Raw genomic sequence first — 16,505 nt, forward strand, 5'->3', positions numbered from 1 at the left:
GCATGTTTAGCAAATGGTGCTGGCAAAACTGGATCTCCACCTGTAGAAGAATGAAACTAAACCCCTATCTTTCACCTTGCACAAAAGTCAATTCCAAATGGATCAAAGACCTCAATGTGAAGCCTGAAACTCTGAAACTGTTAGAAGAAAACATTGGCAAAAACCTACAAGATATAGGTGTAGGAAATGATTTTCTAAACTGGACAATTGTGCAGGAAACAAGGTCAAGAATCAACAAACAGGACCTCATTAAACTAAAAAGCTTCTGTACATCATAAGAAGCAACCAAGGAAATGAAGAGAAAACTCACAGAATGGGAGAAAATCTTCACCAGTGACACATCTGACAGAGATTGAACATCCAAAATACATAAAGAACTCAAAAAACAAAGACTCAAGAAAGAAAGTAACCCAATTAAAACATGGGCTAAAGAGCTAACAGAGAGCTCTCAAAAGAAGAAATAAAGATGGCTAAGAAGCATCTTAAAATGTGTTCTACATCACTAGTAATTAGGGAAATGCAAATTTAAACCCCTTTAAGATTTCATCTTTCCCCAGTCAGACTGGTTAAGATCAAGAGAACAAATGATACTAAATGTTGGAGAGGATGTAGGGAAATGGGAACACTTATCCACTGCTGGTGGATTGCAAACTTGTTCAACCCCTTTGGAAAGTAGTGTGGAGAAATCTTAAAAAACTACAAATGAACCTACCATTTTACCATTTGACCCAGTTATACCACTCCTTGGCATATACCCAAAGAACTCATCCTATTGCAGAGACACTTGTACATCCATGTTTGTTGCTGCACTTTTCACAATAGCTAAGAGATGGAAGCAACCTAAGTGTCCCTCAGCTATCGAGTGGATAATGAAAATGTGCTTCATTTATATGATGGAGTTTTACTCAGCAGTAAAGAAAGATGAAATCTTGAAATTTGCAGGTAAAGGACATATGTTCACCCTCATATGTGGATCCTCACACCAAATCCTGATAAGTGATTATGTACCCAGACATAACTACAGGAACCAGGATAATGAAAAGGAACCAGGGAGGTAAAGGAAAAGAAAGAATCTGAAAGAGAAGAACAGCAGGAAACAGGCATTAATAAGGGAGATACGGATAAAAATTGGGTGATTTTAAGGGGATGGGGGAGGAAAGGTTATACAAGGAACCTAGGGGATAAAGAGAAAGAAGGAGCTCAAGAGAGGTGAGACCATTGCAGAAGGACATTATTAAGGGAGAAATGGGAAAAACGGAGGCACCTTAAATGGGGAAAGCATGGTGGAAGGGTTAGACAATGCGAGAGATAAATAATGCCTAGCTAGTTTTTATAAAACCAGAGGGAACCATATTAGTCCAACAACCTACTGACAAATTACACATATAACTAGATCAAAGAATATAATATATGTCTAGGCAAGGTTTATCTGAGAACATTTGTTTTTTTGCCCAAGCTTTATCTACATGGCACATGGTAATTAAAAGTACCAGACTGGTAAAACTAACCTTCTTGGATGTTTAACAGCCATACTTTGAGGCCTATACTAATTTGGTCAGAGGGACATAAAGACAGTTTTTGCTCCCTGCCCTCACAGATCGACTAAGTTCCAGGGGACTATGAGCATTTCTCAAAATGTCCTGTAACTGTGGTGAGTCACCTGTCCTCTTGATAAAGGAGGCTGTGGAGACCCCACCAGAGGGACTTGAACCAGTGTCCAGTGTACAAAGAGGAGGGTCAACACAGAGGAAACATTTCCTCCATGCTTCCAAGTGAGGCCAGCCATGGTCAAGCAAGACCTTTGACGTATCTTCACATAGACAGAACTGGTAAAAGAAAGGAGCCAAGGAATCATTCCAAGCCCATGTGACCCCTGAGGAACAGATCCTCAAATGACTTTAAGAGTAAAAATAAATTGGTTCATCTGGGCCAATTGTAGGGTCTTAAACACCCAAAAGGAAAGTATAACCAAAGATTAAATGGGTCGATAGAATTCTTTAAGAGTCTAGATGTATAGCTAAAGGCTAACAAGAAACAATGCCAGATAGGAGATACCTTCCTTTGAGTCTTTTGGGGTTGCCCAAAAGACTCCCAGACAGTAACCCAGCATAGAACTTGGACCCCAATCTTATCTAAAGGAATGTTGACAATTGATTGCTGCTAGATGAGGAACAGCTGATCTTCCTAAAACAAGGATCTCTAGATAGGCTGAATAGATTCCATGGGTGGACAAGCACTGGGGAATGGCTGGAGGTGCCAACAACACAGTGGACAGTAACAGGGATGACAGAGTATATGGGCTCCAGTGGGGAGAAGAGGCTATGGGAGAGTGCCATTTTGGAAGTGAGTATATAAATGAATAAGATTATTTGGGATGTTCTGTATCATATACACACAAAAAAATCAGCAAATAAAAAAATGACATATTTGAGGAGGAAGCATAAAAATTTACTTCATGTTAATTAGTATAGGTGATAAACATTACAATTGAAATCTACCTGATGACTTTATATCCATACTCAGGTGGCAAGCGTCTGAGTGTAACCAGCTATGACTAGTAATAATCAGATACATAGAGATTAGAGACACATGTGCAAACAACTAAGCGTTACTAGCATTAAAAATGAATCTTTATGTAGGTAACAGCAAATTTTAAAATGAAATGGATATCTTTTTTAAAGGTTAAAAAGTCATCCAATTATATGTCTTACAGGGTCTACACTGAGTTCAAATTTTATAACTGTATTAATTCAAGTGTGAACCTAAAAATTACAGCCACTTTTGACAGAGATGTATCCTTGCTCTAGAAATTGTTACTGAATATGTTAAAGCTGTAGTGAAATGCTTCTTCTAATCATGTGGTTATTAAATTAACTACGACAGCCTCCTTTGCTCCTGCTCCCCCTCCACTATGCAACAGGCTGCTGCGCTCTATCACACACTCTTTGCTTTCATGTTCTGTCTCCCATTGGATCAGAAGAAATGGATCCAAGGACGATGGACTGAAACCATGAGCCAAAATAAATTTTGTATCCTCATAAATTGTTTAAGCAGAAATTCTCACACAGCCAGTAAAAATGCTAGATGCAGAACTTCAGCTGTGATGGCATCACCTCTCAAATCTATCTGTAACTGTCTTCAGTCATTCTCCCAAATCCTCAGGCCTCACAGTGCCCAAAGAGGAGAGTGAAATGGTGATATTGCCCATTCTCATTTTGGCTTTTGTTTTTTTGTTGTTGCTTTTGGCTTATTAAGTTTGAATTCAGGATGGGGGTGGTTCCAGGGGCTTTCCTTGGGTCCCAGACTTTCTACTTGGTAGTCTGTCAGCAGGTGGCCTGTGACCTTTCAAGATCCACCACCAGGATCCCTCTTTTAGGTGATCAACCTCTCTAAGGGAGTGTTTCTGCCCTTCCTTTCCTTCCTTAATCTTGGTGTCAGTTTCTGAACTAGAGGACACAGGGTGGCCAAGGTACTTGCCATTACCCTTCAGGGGAGAAAAGAGTGAGCTGGCAGGCACTTCTGCCATCCACATCCATGGCTGGCACTGCTAATCTAGCTGAAAATTGTTATCATTTTTCTTATCCCACTTAGCAATCTTCCCAGACCTGTGCACTTTACAAAAGAGGTGCAAAGATGGGGCACTCATATCTTTATAACCTCAGATAATGCAGGTGGAGTAGCAATTGCAAATCTCCTCCCTGACATCTTGACGACAAGAGTCCCAGGGCATGTGTTAGACTTCATTGCTAGCCCTCCTCCTGGAGAGTCTGTTTTATTGGGTCACAGAAAGTGAGCTACATGATTGAGTTGTGCAGTTGGTAAGTGCCAATCCAGGACCCTCCCCTTACACCACTAATGAACAATATACATTTGGGGAAATATGTGAGAAACAACAACTGCCTCTGTAGAAGATTCTGTGGTTTAAGAGACAAGCTCACATACAGATCTGATGCAATTTCTCCTGCTTCATAGAAGCTCAGAAAAGTTATGTGATTTGTCTACTGCAGCAGCACATGTTCAAATGCTGGGGATGCTAGTCAGTTTCATCCATTCTTCTGAACCAAGGATTAATTCAGTCATATACTTACCAATTGAGCATTCACTTACTTGTCCATTTGAAAAGCTTGTATTGTATGTGGATGGCTGGGGATGCAAAGGTGAGCTGTATAAAACTTCATGTTCACTATGTTTACACTCTCGGAGGGAAGGCTAACAGCAAGCAGTAGAGAAGAAATGGCTAAATTTAGATGATGCTGGGGGCTACAGAAGCAATCAAACAGGCCACTTGAGTAGAGAGGAAGCAGACAGGCCTCTTGATCTAATGTTATCTGCCATGGCAGCCTACCTGTGTCTCTGGGGAATTTAAAATGTGGCTGGCAAATTGAGATGCTAACAATACAAAAGTACACACTGGATTTCAAAGACTTAGTACCCAAAAAGAATGTAAACTAACCCCATCAAAAGTTTTTGTTTTGTTTTCTTGAAGGAGGGAAGGTTTTATTTTGGCTCAAAGTGTGAGCATACAGTCCATCGTGGTGGGGAAGTCTTGGTGGCAGGAGTATGAGGCAGCTGGTCATGTTGCATCCACGTTTTGCAGCAGAGTGAGATAAACACTGGTACTCAGCTTGTGTTCTCCTTTTAAAAAAAAATCCTAACAATTTATTGGGCTTGCTAACAGACAATAGGGTGGGGGTTTATTTGCATAAGAGTAGATACCCCTCTCCCCCATTTACAGCTGCACTGGGAAGTCCACACTCAAATATGGATCCTGTGACTTCGATACAGCTGCACAAAATGGCAAGAGAGGTGCCTCGTGGCGTTCTTGGCTTATATATCTTTAGCCCCTCCCCCACATCCAACTAAGGTTGACTTATTGGGTGAGAGGGGTAACTGACTCCCCCATCGACTCATTGACAAGCATGGGAAGGGGGTGTGACTATAGTTTGATGGCATAGTGATCAGAGGACACTTCCAATTAATGCTCCACCCCTTCCTCCGGCTCGTACATTCTTTCTGCCAACCTCTTCTGCAAAAGTCCCTGAGCCTTGGAGGGGGTGATAGGTGTGGGATGATCTTCCACCCATTGTGGAAAGGGACTGAACTTTTGGGTCTCTGCAGCATCTGTTTTCCATGGGCTATCAGCCCATTCCAGTGGGATTCCAACTACTATAAAAATACAAACAGCAAGAAGCAAGAACATCTAAACATTGGCTGCTATAATAACCTAATGGCGTAAACACAAATGCTTGGACAGTACTTTAGCAGATGCATCACATCCATCTAACAAAACAATTGCAGTGGCTTCCCCACTGGGGCCTATATTCTCCCCTGCCACAGGGAGGTGACCTGGTCTACAGCACCAGATGTGTGTTCCATCCCCAGCAGCAGGCATTATAGCCAATCAAAAATTTGCTGGTTGTACATACACTAGACATGCCACTATTGCACTAGCTGGAACATCTCATTTGGCAAATCAATAGTGCAGCACTCAGAGTCAGTTGTTGAGCGAATTATAGGGGATAGTCTTCCCCCAGCCATCTGCATGTCACCTTCTGGCACTATGAAAGCCACCCATCCAGTGTCAGGGAGTTTCCAGCTTGGTCCACGCTTGATTTCTTCTGCTCACATCATTCAGTGTCTTCAGCAATACTGTTCTTCCAGTGTGCAACCAACATTATGAGCAATGGCCTTTATTGTTGGGGGACTTCTAGGGCCCCTCTGACCAACAGCTCATGGGAGGGGCAACCCACCTCTGGCATTGGGATTTTCATTTAATAACCATATGGAAGGGCTTTCTTCCATCCCATAGGGTTCCTTCTGTACTTAAGGCTTTTTTTTTTTTAATCTTGTATTAGGAGAAAAAAAGTCCCCTTTATTCCCATAGCTCTTTGTATAGTCCTCCTTCCCACTTTCCCCTTTAACTACCTTCTTTTTGCACATGTCTACCTTAGTAACACCATAAAAAGTTTATACCGAATTCCAAGATGAACAAAAACCCAGCATGAATGGGGCAGGCAGGCAAAAAGCCCTAGCCCCAGCTTAGGACCTATTGGGAGTTGAGAACTGCTAGAAGGGGGAGACTCAGTTTTTTTAAGTGTGACTGGGGGCAGGTTGATCAGGCTTCAGAGGATGAACTCACACCCAAGAGCATTTGAGGACACACATTAGATTCCATAGACCTTTTTAAAAAATAGTAGAGGAGCTGGGCATGGTGGTGCACGCCTTTGATCCCAGCAGTTCGGAGGCAGAAGCAGGCAGATCTCTGTGAGTTTGAGGCCAGCCTGGTGTACATAGGGAGTTCCAGGCCAGCTGAAGCTACAGGGAGACCCTGTCTCGAAAAGACCAGAAGAAAAGTGACAGGGGATTAGGGTGATGAGAGAGATCTGAGAGGAGATGGAGGAGGGGGTCTGAATATGATCAAAATATATTGTATGAAATTTTCAAAGAATCAATAAAATACTATTATAAAAAGTTTTATACTGGTTATATATGGAAATGATATTTGGACATATTAGGTTAAGTAAAAATACCAGTAAAACTAATTTTATCTGCTTCCTTTTTAAATATGGTTACCAGAAAATTAAAAGTACATAGTGGTTCACATTTGTGATCAGATAACTTTTGAATGGGGCTGACTTACATTGACCAAAGAAAACATCTCAAAAGAGGGTACATTTGGGCTGAGGCCTGAGTGGTATGGGCACCAGGAATTTTTCAGGCTAGTTAGCTGGCCCCTTCTACGCAGAGAAGAGAGTATCCGTTTTGTTCATGTCATTGAAACTGAGTATTGATGCGATGATGTGGGTACAGCCACAGGAAAGTGCACCTGTTACTGAAACATTGGTCAGTCTTTACCAGTCTAATATGGAGGGCTGATGTCTTGAAAGGATTTCTTAAACTGAAGGCACAATTAGAGATTGACCAAGAAACAGAAAAGCCCAAATAACTGTCAAGTTATTTAGACATCTGTTTTCATCCAGTATTTCTTTCAGTACTAGATATATAATAAAAACACCTAGAGAACTTAAAAAAATTCTGATGTACTAGCATAACCCATAAAGAAGAGAAAGAAAATTTTAGAATTTATTTAAGTGTATGAATGTTTTGTTTACATGTGTGTAAGTGCACCATGTGCCTGCAATGCCCATGGAGTTCAGAAGGGGACATCAGATACTCTTGAATCTGGAGTTGCAGACTATTGTTAGCTGCCATGTCGGTACTGGGAACAGAAGAACCCAGATCCTCTGCAAGAGCAGCCAGCACACTTAACCACTGGACCCTCTCCCAAAACCTAGAAAATTTATATATCACTTTGACCTAGAAATCCCACTTTCAGGATTCAGTCTCAAAGATAAAATAGTAAATTCACAGTGGGGAGTAGTGTGTGGCTATTTGTTGTGGCACTATTTTCCAAAGCACAAGGCTGCCAACAACCTGGATACCCAGAGAAGAATTCTCCCAAGACTGTTCTCCTGTAGGCTTCTCCCTCAGAAAAGGAGTGGACCTTCTTTAAATCTCCCAGGAAACAAATGTGACTGTGCGCTTAAGACAACACCCCTCCCCTTGATGGAGCAGAGGCTGGAGTGTGGCTTCCTTAGTCTTGAGCAGTGACAGGGACAATCCTACCAGCAGCCTGACAGGACTTGGAGCTCAGCCCAGTGATCACTGTAAAAGGAGCAAGTCATTCTCCCACCCTGGAAATTGATATGGCAAAATAGTGTATGAAATGAAGAGTTGCTGCCCTTCAACACTGAGCCATCTAGTCCTGTCCCATCCCTCCATTTTATAGCTTGAACATTCCCACTGCTTGTGGACGAGGAAGTCTGGTGTCCAATGCCACTTACAATGGCAGACTAATCTTATGCCTATGGATTTCCTAACTAATTCTGTGCTAACAGGCCTGATAATGCCCATTAGCCCATGCTTACAAACTGACTAGTGCAATGAGATGTGCTCTGGACAGAAGCCACTATCCCTGTCTGGAAGGTAATCAACAGATTAGGCTGGTCAAAGATAAGACAAGTATCGGAGAGGTAGCACTGCCAGCAGTAAGGACAGCCACTTACTAACTGTCCCAAGAACCCCAGGCACCTTCAGCATACTAAGCAAGTGCTCTACCATTGAGTGAAGCCCCGGTCCCAGGACAGCACTCTTGAAATTTATATGGTGTTTTAATTTACTTCTCTGTTGCTGTAATAAAGCTCTGACCAAAAGCAACTTGTGGAAATGGAGAGATGGCTCAGTAGCTAAGAGCACTGTCTGCTATTGTACTGAACTCAGGTTCAGTTCCCAGCATCCACATGGTGGCTAACAACTATGTGTAACTCTGGCTCCAGAGCATTCAATGCCCTCTTTGGGTCTCTGCAGGTATTACACACACCACGTCCTTAACACAGATGCAGGCAAAACACTCATACACATAAAATAAAAAGAAATAAATTTAAAAAGTTTTTTTAAAAAAGCAACTTGGGTAGGAAAGGGATTATTTGACTAATAGGTTACAGTCCAGCATCCAGGGATGACAAGACAAGAACCTGGAGGCCCTGTTCACCGGCTTGCTGCCTCTGGCTTGCTCAGCAACCTTTCTACTGCAGCCCAGGCCCACCTTCCCAGGGTCGGCACTGCTGGACTCTCCTGCATCGATCAGCAATCGGGGGAAATGCACACCCCACACACATAGCTGCAGGCCAGTCGGATGGAAGTACTTCCTCAACTGAACGTCCCTCTTCTCAGGTGTCTCTAGTTGAAAAAAACTGGCCAGCAAGTATGGCTTGGAAGAATGAAGAAAACGTACGCTCTCCAAATGAAGGCTGGTTTGAACAAAGCAGAATCCATAGCAAGCCTGGATTTCCTCAAACTCTGCTGCTCAAAGGGGAAATTCTGATTTCAGGTCCACTCCACTCACCTTCCAGACAGGCTGGATAAATGGTAATAGGTCTCTTCAGGTAGAGACAACCTCAGACATAAGTTTGCTAGGTAGAAAGAGATTTTGAAATTATTAGGTCACTCTCTTCTTGTGGTTGAAAGCATGAGGATCATAAATGAAACAGAATTCCTTCTTAACTAGACAATAAATCTTCCATTTCTTCAGGAATAGACTGAAGAGCAAGAATCGCAATGCCAGGCTTCAGCCCCAGGAAGGGCTGCCGAGAGGTAGCTACTTCTTCACTGTGTACTTTGAACTCTACCGAGGGCTTCTTCTCCTGCCAGGGAGCATCCCAGAGAGGACAGCTGGACACAGGTAACTGAGCCCCTGACAGGAACCTCTGGAGCCAGGGCTCTGTCTCCTGAGATGTTTATCATGGCTGCCTGCTAGATATCCCGGTCATCTCGGTCTCAACCATTTCAGTCTCAACCCATCTTTTTCTCCATCAAATCTGTACTCCTATGTTCTCTAGCACTAACACATGTACACTCCATCCACATCTAGGAGTCAACAAATTCGCCTCTTTCTCGGGAAGGTCGTCCAGTCAATTGTCAGGCCCTGTGTTGTTTGGAGTTTTTGATAAAGGGTCTTAATCCAGACTGCCCTCAAGCTCTCCATCTTCTTACTGTTGCCTCCCAAGTGCGAAGCTTATGGCATGCACAGACTGATGGTTTTATTGTCTATATAGTCCCCAATACAATGTCTTTCTGTACCTTAGTTCAAGTTACTATAGCAGGTATCTCCATCAACCCAGCATCTACATTATCAGAATAATCAGTCTAAAAGAGTAGTATGTCCATGTTGCTGGACATGTTAGGATGGTCTTCTGGAATGAACTGATGAGTAGCCTCCACTTCCTAGATTAAATCCAAACTCCTTAACTTGAGATGCAAGGTCCTTTACAATCTGACCTGTGCCTACTTACAGTCTCATCTCTCAGCACCCCAGTAGCACGTTAAGTACCAGCAATTAAAAAAAATATTTATCAGGCTGCACACTCACCATGTTGTTACTTGTTCCTGAACTTTCACCAGGATTCTTCCTTAACCTAGAATGCCATTTTTTTTGTCTCTTTTTCTTTTTGTCTGATGCTGCTGAGAATGAGACGGAGGGCCTCACATATGCTAGACAAGTGCTCTAGCCCTCCCTCCCTCCCTCTCGCCCTGACCACTCTCCTTCCCTCCCTTCCTCTGTTCCATTTCTTTTCTTCTTCATTTTTATTTAGAAGTACATTGTGTGTTTCTGATATACTTGTTAGTGTGGCTGTGTGTACATGTATGTAAGGGGTGTATATACATGTACCTATGGAGGCCAGAGGTTGACATTGGGTGTATTTCTTCAATCACTCTCCACCTTTTAAATTTTTTATTTTAATGTTTTCTTGTTTTAATTTTAGGTGTATGAGTGTATTGCCTACATGTATGTGAATTGAACCTGTGTCATGCAGTGCCCATGAAAGTCAGAAGAGGGCATCGGATCCCCTAGAACTGGAGTTACAGATGGTTGTTAGCAGCCACTTGGGTGCTGGGAATTGAACCCGGGTCCTCTGCAAGAGCAGCCAGTGCTCTTAACTGCTGAGCCATCTCTCCAGCCCTACCTTTTTTATTTTTTGAGACAGCCTTTCACTGAACTTGAAGCTCACTGATTCAGCTAGACTGGCTACCCAATGATTTTCAGAGATTAACCTGCCTCCACCCCCACCCTGGAGTTGCAGGGGCATGTCACCAACCTTGGCTTTTTGCATGAGTTCTGGAGATTCAAACTTGGGTCCTCATGCTTGCATGCAGGCAACTTTCCAACTAAGCCACCTCCCCTCCCCCCATAAGTACATTTTACAAGCATCTGAGTAAACTGGCAATGATGAAGATTTGTAGCTATAGCCGTCATTTACATACCCAGTGCGGTAAGTTACAGTTAATATGCGCTAATACAAAAGCACTGTCCCCTTCCCTAATTTATAGCAGAATATTTTCTTCCTAAATCATCACATATATTTTCAGACACGTTATAGGAATTAGATGACTTGAAAGACATAAAGAAAATAATCATAAATAAGTCATTTCAGAAAATAATACTGAGGTTAAAGCACGTCTGACTTGGGCCCACAAGGTGGCTCAGTGGGCAAAGGCGCTTGCTGCAAAGCCTGAGGACCTGTGTTTGATTCCCAGGTCCCACAAGGCAGAAGGAGAGACCCCAACTCTTACAGCTGTCTTCTGTCCCTCACGATGTCTCTTTATTCCCCTGTTCTTTCTTTGTCATTTGTCTGTTGCTAGACTTCCTCAAACCTGGTGTGCAGGGTCTGTGATTCAGCTCCTGAGACCTGGGACTCTTGGGTTATCCGATTGCCTCTGTGTATGTGTTCATGTAAGGGTGGGTGACCTATGTATGCAGATATTGGACACATTTGTGTATATGGACACCAGAGGATAACCTAGAGTACCACAAGCAAGCCACCCATGATAGCTGGCCACCATGCCCCAGGACCCACTTATCTCTGCATTCCTGGAATTACAGCATGTGCCACCACACCCAGACTTTTAATGTGTTTTGGGACTCAAAACCAGGTCCCCCTACTTACGAGGCAAACACTTTGCCAATTGAGCTATCTTCCCAGCCCTGACTGTTTCTTTACCTCCTTTCATTCTACCTTTATCCACACCTGCTTCGTGCACACTCCTTCACTTGTCCCTATAGTTTCCCCCTTTCAATTTACTTTTCCCCTCTCAGCCCAACACTAATCACTAGTCTTATTCTAATTTCTAGAGCAGTGCTTGAGTATTCCTGAGTGTTCATGGGAGCCTGCCCTTTCCCTTGATAGTGTTCTTACAGAATTTCTACTTTCACAGGAGGACTGGGGATCGAGCCTAGTACCCTGACAACAGGTAGCAAGAAAAGCAGCAGCCCCACCTTGCACCAAAAAAGTTCCTTTTGAGCATTATAAACACTTCCTCTGAAAGACTGGGGATAATTTAGAAAATCTAACCAGTAACCTAATTCCAGATGTGCAAGTCTCATTGTGAACACAGGAAATATGGTAAAACTCAAGAAACAGGGTCCTCCAAAAAGATCACTAATTCCACAATCTAGTGACTGAATTTGATGAAATCCCAAATAATTCAAAAGAATGATTTTAAGTATGTTGAAAGATAACAAAGAAGCCACAAAAACTCCTGAATGAATTCCAAGAGAACACAAATAGCTGAATGAAATAAGGAAGCCAAGTCAGGACAGGATGTGAAAGTAATATTCAGTAAGGAGGAGAATACTGAGGGGAAAATGCTAGAAATGCAGCAAAATGTTTGAAAAAGACCGAAATCTCCTCATGGTAAAACCCCTGCAAAGGCTAGCAACAGAAGAAAAATATCTCAACATAACAAAGGGTACATACAATGAACATGGCCAGCATCATACTCAAAGGGAGAAAATTAAAACATTTCCACTAAAATCAGGAGTAAGACAAGGGCATTGACCCTCCATTCTCCTTCAATAGATGCTTGAAGGGCAAGAGCAGTAAGACAAGAGGTGGACATAAAGATTCAGAAGGAAAGGAAGCTATCAAATCATGCCTGTTTGCAGACGGCATGATTCTGTGCTTAAGAGGCCAGAAAGATTCCACCAGGAAACTTAGAGCTGCTTGAACACTGTCGGCAAAGTGGCAGGGTACAAAATTAACCTAGAAAATGCAATAGCCTTTCTATGTGCCAATAACAAATGTGTTGAGAAATAAATCAGAGAAATAATCCCATTCACAATTGCCTAAACCAAACAAACCAAAATTCTTGAAATAAGCCTAACCAGGGAAGCAAAAGACTTCTGCAATGAAAACTTTAAGACACTGAACGAAGAAACAGAAGATACTAGAAAAAGGAAAGACCTTCCACGTTCATGGAGTGATAGATTTAATATTGTGAAAATGTCTATCCAACCAAAAGCAATCTACAAATTCAATGAAATCCATATCAAAATTCTAATGTCATTCTTTGCAAAAATAGAAAAAAATCTTAAAATTCATATGGAAAAACAAAGCAATCTTGAGCAAAAAGAATAACGCTGGATTGGCCAGGCATGCTTTTAACCCCAGCTCTCAGGAAGCAGAAACAGGTAGATCTCTGTGAGTTCAAGTCCAGCCTAGTCTACATAGGGAGTTCTGGGTCAACTAGGGTTACATAGTGAGCGTCTGTCTCAGTAATAATAATAAAAGTAATAATATAATAATAATGCTGGAGATTATCACAATATCTGATTTTAAGTTATATTACAGAACCATAGTAGCAAAAACAGCACCGTATTGTCACAAAACAGACACAAGCAAGCAATCTAATCAATAAATAGGCTAATGAAATGAACAGACAGTTCTCAAAAGATGAAACACAAATAACCGATAAACACAGGAAAAAATGTTCATCCTCACTGGCCTTCAGAGAATGCAAATTCAAGCTTCTTTGAAATTCCCTTTCACGGGTCAGAATGGCAGTTATTAAGATAACAACAAATGGGCTGGAGAGATGCTCAGTGGTTAAGAGCACCAGCTGCTCTTGCAGAAGACCTGGGTTTAGTTCCTAGCACCCACATGGCAGCTAGCAACTGTCTGTAACTCCAGTTCTGGGGATCTGATGCCCTCTTTTGTCCTCCACAGGCATTGCATGCACATGGTGCACTTGCATGCATGTAAGCAAAACACTCATACACATAATTTTTTTTAATTGTAAAAAGAAAACAAATGCTAGTAAGGATGTGGACAGAAGGGGACACTTACTGCCGTTTAAACTAGTGTAGCCACTGTGGAAATTAGTATGGATGTTCCTCAAAAAATTGAAAATAGAACTGCCATATGATCCAGCTACACAACTCCTGGACACCAAGGCATCATATCAAAGAGATGTCTGAACATCAATGTTTACTGAAACACTAGTCACAATAGCTAAGTTATGGAACCAACCTAGGTTTCCAACAAAACAGAAATGGATAAAGAAAATGCATCACACACACACACACACACACACACACACACACACACACACACACCCCACATGGATGACACACCCCACGGAAGTTTGTTCAGTCACAAAGAATGAAGCTATGTCACATGCAAGAAAATGGATACAACCAAAGACAGTAAGCAAATTAAGCCAGTCTCAGAAATATAAAAACCTGTGTTTTCTCTCATGTGTTTCCTGTGTTCTATAAATATATAAAATCATGTAGATATAAATGACATGAAAGCAGATGAGGATCAGTCCAGAGGGACAAAAGGGATGAACAAGGGAGGCAGAAAGGGAAGGGCAGAGATGGACGTAGAGGAGCATGTTCAACTTACAATATGGAGTTGTATGAGCATGTCCTTATAGCAAACAGTGCAATAAAAATTAAAGAAAACATTATTCATCTCTCTTGCTTGCATCTAAAAATATGTCCTCAAACCATCTATGTATATAATCTCCAATTATTTACCATCCCTAAATCAGTGTTATAAAACAAGGAAAACATATAATCACTTTCATGAAAGGCTCTGCTAGACACTAAAATGCTAGGCTTGAATAAAGTAGTCTCTGTTCCCAACCCAGCCCAGACACAATCAAAATTTATAAAGTGTGATTTAAATTCCAAGTGATAATGTAGGGAAAAACTGGAGTTTTGTCTCTATTTACTCAGAATCCAATATGTACTTGGTAGTTACTGTGGCCTGATCACCTGGCCCTGGCTAGTTCCCTCACAAAGCTTCTAGTCAACTGTGGGAGAAGGCAGCACTGTGGGTGGGACGGGAACTGGGGGACTGAAAAAGTCAGATAGTTGAAGGAGCAATATTAATAATAATAGAAACCAGGAAGAAGGATGGGGAGGAAAGAATGCTACGGGTGAACAGAAACAGGAAAGGCCCTGCCATATTTAGCCCTGTAAAGACACAGCTGTGAACTATCACACATAGTTAATGGGTGGTTCAACCCTCACTTGTCCACTACAGAGGACTCAGGGGCCTAGATTGATCAGATACAATATGTTCATCCTATGGGTCTATGCACTGCCTAGAAATAATTTTTTTCTCTTCTCTGTCTGCATTTTTCCCTTTTTGTTATTTCCTAATCTATATTTCAAACATAATTCTTGTTCTGAAGTTATTTAAAAATTATTTTAGAAAAATATTTATCTACATACATTTATAAGACTACATGCAAAAAACTCAACATGTAATTGCCTTATCCATTTTCAGGATTATTACAAATCAAAATTAGAAACAGAGTCTAAGTTACCCTTTAAAATCTCTGCTGAGCCTTCAAGAAATTTAAATAGTATAATGTAACTTAGATCTTAATTGTTTTAATATTAAATTCTTCCATGTGCTAGAGAAATGTGTGACGTCAGTACTTGACAAAATATAAGATGCAATGGCCAAACCATGCTTCAGTTTAGGAAATGAAATTGCAATTCTAAGTATCAAAGACTATTGTTAGATTAAATACAATTACTGAGTTCAGTGAACAATTGTCCCAAATGATTGTACTAGTATGGTTCATAAGGATTCTGGAAGTATATAATGTGTGTCACAGGAGCAATAGTAAGTTCAGAGAGAGAGACCGACAGAGTAAGAGACAGAGATAAAGACAGAGAGACATGGAGAGAGAGGCTGAGTAGTAAAAGTGTTCCCAAATTTAATTCAAAAATCGTTCCTTATCTATGGATTGTTCCTTTAAACAAACTTTCAACTGTTCTATTTATACTAACATTTTTGGATTTGGTAGGTGAGGCATATCAAAACATTAAAATGTTTTCAGTGACTTTTGCATTTTCTCTACAATAGTGATATACCAGGGTAGTGGAACCAAGGACTCCCAGTTAAAAATTATTATGGGTCATTTTAATGTGTTTTAGTTAGTGACAAGAGCTTGGCAGCAGAACCCACACATGTTCTCACTCCCCCAAAAACATTCAGCCACTTTCACCTTTTTCACTCTATACAGCTGCAACCCCCCGAACCCCACCCTGTCTTCCCTGGATATTTCCCAGGTTACCACTATTTTCTACTTTTTTTCTGAGTCCAAAGAGATTAAGTTTCACATTTGAGCAAAACTTGGGCTTTAGCTACAGTTCTTAGTCTTTGAAGTTAAAGCCAAGAACTTAAAGTAGCTAATATTCTATCTTCTTAGTATTTAAATTTTTCAAGGAGAGTGAATTGTTATTTCTAAACCTTTCAATGCTTTATGTTTTTCTTAAATATTGATAAACTGAGTCTAAAAATTATAAATATGCAACGCATCAAGAATAACCAAAACAAGGACTGGAAAGATGGCTCAGCAGTTAAGAGCACTGGCTATTCTTACAGAGGACCCAGGTTCGAATCCCAATACTCACATGGCGTCTAACAACCATCTGTAACTCCAGTTCCAGGGGATCCAATGCCCTCCTCTGTCCTCTGTGGTCCCTGCATGACACAGGTGCACTTACATACATGCAGGTATAACACTCATACAAGAAAGAAAGAAAGAAAGAAAGAAAGAAAGAAAGAAAGAAAGAAAGAAAGAAAGAAAGAAAGAAAAGAGAGAGAGAGGGAGGGAGGGAGGGAGGGAGAGAGAGAAGGGAGGGA

The 16,505-nt window shown here is 41.3% G+C and overlaps 1 protein-coding gene across 1 annotated transcript in view; it reads left to right on the forward strand.

Moving 5' to 3' along the window:
- Positions 1 to 9,117: 9,117 nt before the first annotated feature.
- The window catches only part of LOC115070933 (translation initiation factor IF-2-like), a 63,370-nt gene continuing 55,982 nt past the window's right edge, over positions 9,118 to 16,505 (forward strand). The window contains exon 1 of the mRNA XM_029565106.1: positions 9,118 to 9,241. Within this exon, the coding sequence (XP_029420966.1) occupies positions 9,118 to 9,241 (124 nt within the window). The remainder of the gene's footprint in view (positions 9,242 to 16,505) is intronic.

Source organism: Nannospalax galili, unplaced genomic scaffold (assembly GCF_000622305.1).
Source record: "Nannospalax galili isolate Female #2095 unplaced genomic scaffold, S.galili_v1.0 scaffold930, whole genome shotgun sequence".
Lineage (NCBI taxonomy): Eukaryota > Metazoa > Chordata > Mammalia > Rodentia > Spalacidae > Nannospalax > Nannospalax galili.